The following is a 3519-nucleotide window of genomic DNA, read 5'->3' as shown; positions in this document are numbered from 1 at the left end:
CAAAATGTGTGTAAAGCAGAAAATGTGTTTAGACTTTTGAAGACTTGAGAAGAGGTTTTGCTCTCTGTGTGTCATGTCCATGTCCATGTAATTTTAGTGTGTTAGCAATTGGAAAAAAATTTTTCCTTTATTTTATAAGAAGTTCAAATGTATTTGTTAAATGGCATTTTTTAGCCAACACTAAAAATCATGTTGTATTAATTTAAAGTGTTTGTGCTGACTTAAAATTGTAAGTTTAGTCAACTCAACATGTGAAGTTGTGTTAAGCATCAACTTGGATATTTGAGTTATCTATCTATAAGTTAAACCTGGGAAAGTTATTATGACACACATTTTTAAGCTGTGATAGTGAATTGCAACAATTGTTTTTAAAGTGTATAACAGGCAGTTATTGCTCCCATTTAAAAAATAATACAATATATCATCTTTTTATCTAATAAAAGTAATCTGAAAATTAGTACAACTGCACTTTTTCTGAATATTTTGATAATCAAGTCTAAATTCATAATGAATTAAACATGACACTTGTTAATTAAAAATAATTGTATGTATACAATTTAATAACATAATTAACAATGTTTTTGTTGTTGTTGTTTTAAATGGAAGAGGAAAATATAGCGCCTTAAACTCTGCATCATCTAGTCAAAAATGAAAGTTCACTACAAAGAACTGGTTCAAAGTGGACATCAGGATCAGTTTCATTTCTGGAGAAGTGTCCACCCAGAGAGCTTTAGCTCACACTCACACACACAAGGGCTCATTCCGACAGAAGATGGGTCTGTGTAAGTACCTTATCATATCACTGCAGACTCTTAATGTTGCTTTACCAGCATTACAGGAATCTGACCCTTATTTTCTCTTCTATATTAGTAACATTCGTCCTCGCTGGTGCTGGAGCAGGTAAAATCTAACAAACTAACTATCATTTAATCATCTAGAATTAAAAATGCTGAAAAAGTCAAAGTCAAAGAGAATTTGAGAGACTGCTTTCTGGCTTCTCATAAAGTGTTATTTCAGATTAGTGTAAAGAGAAAACATCTATAATACACTTTTAAGAGTGTCTTTCATAGCACTTTATCTGTTTGTGTCTGTAGATTTACATTATTACATCTCTATCACTTTAATACAACAGACTTTACAGTTTTATTCATATCTATATTCTCAAGGGTTTCACAGAGGGGTTTGTTCATATATAATTTGCCTTATTTTATACATTTTGAAAAATTTTCTGACTGTTGACAGTATTTTCTGGAGGGATAAAAAGAGAAATCTCTCTGTATTGACAGATTTTTGTTCTAGATATTATGCAAATGAGTTAATATTTAATTAGATAACGCCTCATTTGCATATTTGGATATAACATTTCAGAAAACTTGTAATACACATTTGTTTTGTCATTCTTGATGTAATCTATCTGGCTGTGGTGGAATGCATGAGTTAACGCTAGTGTCCCCTGAGTGTGTTCACCTGTAAAGTGATGTTGATCGGTGAGTTTGTGTCAGCCGGTGCAGTCGCTGCGGCTCCTTTAGTTCTGACGGCGGCGGGCTTCACCGGTGCCGGGATCGCCGTCGGTTCTTACGCCGCCTCGATGATGAGCGCTGCCGCGGTGGCAAACGGAGGAGGCGTCGCTGCCGGGTCGATGGTTGCAGTCCTTCAAGCCGCTGGTAATGCAGATGTCAGGACTGTGGAAGATGACGTAGATGTCAATAGAAAGAAATGTGCATTTGATATTTCATTTTCATAATCATGTGTGTTTTGTCTTTAGGTGCGGCTGGGATCCCAGTTGTGGCTCAGGCGGCTGTGGGCACCGCAGGGGCCACTGTGGGGACAGTCCTGGGCATCCTTATCTGAGTCTCAGAAATAATCTGCTCAATATACAAATAAAACATTATTGCACAGTCTGCCTCTTTTGTAATGATTTTAGTCAGCGTCTCTTTACATCTCTAGAGAGGGAGAGAGAGTGTGTGTGTGCTTAGAAAGAGAAGGAATAAGGTGAAAAATCTACAGAAATACAGACAAGTGTTGTAATCATACACCAATGTTAAAATTTTTTGAAAATATATTTTAAACATATTTTACCATGTTCAAACACACACTCTGCCACTGCACAAATGGTTCAGGAACAAAGAGTTGAGGGTTTTTCAATCGGGTGGTTTTAATGTTGTGGCTGATCAGTGTGTTTTAGAATGTAACTCTTCTAACACATTTTAAATGGTGGACACAAAATCTAGTCTTGATCTCTTGTAGGCTATTCCATCCAAATTTGCCTTTAGCATATGCAGGCTGCTGTAAGACTGGAAATGTATTTTCAAGTAAAAATTATATTTTTAATATAAAAATTATATTTCAAAATATTTAATTGAGCTTCAAATGGTATAATATATATGTAACATACACTATATTCCCAAAAGCTTTTACACGCACATGAGTTTTAATGCCATCCCATTCTTAATCCGTAGGGTTCAGCTCTTCTGGGAAGGCTTTCCACAAGGTTTAGGAGTGTGTTTATTAGGGATGGGCGATATCTGATCATTTGCGATGTACTGGTAAAAATTCTCCCCACGATAAGAATTAGTCTTCTAGGTAAAGCCGGTGATGACGCGACCCATTCGCAGCTCACTAAACTCTATTGGAGTTAGGCAACACGTGTCAGGACCCACTCGTCGCCATAATCATACTTTAGAACCAATATTGTCACATGGAATAAATGTTGATACCGTTGAAATTCTGCAGCAGAGCGATGACATCTCAGATCATTACCTAGTATCATGTATACTTAAAAAAGGCTGCAAAGCCGTCCCCCTCGCTTCAAATATGGCAGGACAATCACAGCCGCCAATAAAGATTGCTTTGTAAATAATCTTCCTCATCAGTATCATCTCCTCAGCATCCCAGATAGCTTAGAAGAAGTCGATGTTGCAACATAAACTATTGACTCTCTCTTTTCCAGCACTTTAGACACAGTTGGTCCTCTGCGCTTAAAGAAGATTAAAGAAAATAGTCCAACGCCGTGGTACAACGAGCACACTCTGGCCCTTAAAACAGTAGCCAGAAAAATGGAGAGCAGCTGGAAGAAAACAAAACTAGAGGTATTTCGTAATTCGTGGAAAGAAAGCATGATCGCATACAGAAAGGCCGTAAAAACTGCTAGATCTGCTTATTTCTCGACTCTCTTGGAAGAAAACAAACACAACCCAAGGTATTTATTCGATACAGTAGATAAATTAACCAAAAATAAAACTTCAACTTCTGATGATTGTAAACAGCACAGCAGTAATGACTTTATGAACTTCTTTACATGTAAGATTGATTATATTAGGTAGAAAATATTAACCATGCAGCCGTCTACTACAGTATCACATTAATTGGACCAAGATGGCGGCGCGAGTAGATCGCGAGGCTCAGCGTCTCTCCAGATTCTGCAATTTTGCGGTATTTTTCTTGTTCATCTCGGGTCTGTTCGTACAGAACAGTTGTGCTTTTACATCGTACACCCGTTGTGAGCTTTTGGATATTGGT

General features: G+C 37.1%; 1 protein-coding gene across 1 annotated transcript; it reads left to right on the top strand.

The window, feature by feature from the left end:
- The first annotated feature begins 686 nt into the window (after window positions 1-686).
- On the top strand, window positions 687-1895 carry LOC307141954 (uncharacterized protein). Its single transcript, XM_079842447.1, has 4 exons — window positions 687-782; window positions 871-900; window positions 1503-1664; window positions 1766-1895. Exons 1-4 carry the CDS (start codon window positions 773-775, stop codon window positions 1849-1851), a joined length of 288 nt encoding a protein of 95 aa, XP_079698573.1. The 5' UTR covers window positions 687-772; the 3' UTR covers window positions 1852-1895.
- Window positions 1896-3519: the final 1624 nt, after the last annotated feature.

The sequence above is a fragment of the Gobio gobio genome (assembly GCF_949357685.1).
Source record: "Gobio gobio genome assembly, chromosome: 18".
NCBI classification, from domain to species: domain Eukaryota; kingdom Metazoa; phylum Chordata; class Actinopteri; order Cypriniformes; family Gobionidae; genus Gobio; species Gobio gobio.
The sequence above is the reverse complement of the archived record's forward strand: the minus strand, read 5'-3'. Positions and strand labels throughout refer to the sequence as shown.

Excerpts from the sequence above, each read along its gene's own strand:
- LOC307141954 (XM_079842447.1), top strand. Across the intron at positions 901-1,502 it reads CCTCGCTGGTGCTGGAGCAG|CCGGTGCAGTCGCTGCGGCT; the intron begins GTAAAATCTAAC and ends AGTTTGTGTCAG. Across the intron at positions 1,665-1,765 it reads TGCAGTCCTTCAAGCCGCTG|GTGCGGCTGGGATCCCAGTT; the intron begins GTAATGCAGATG and ends TTTTGTCTTTAG.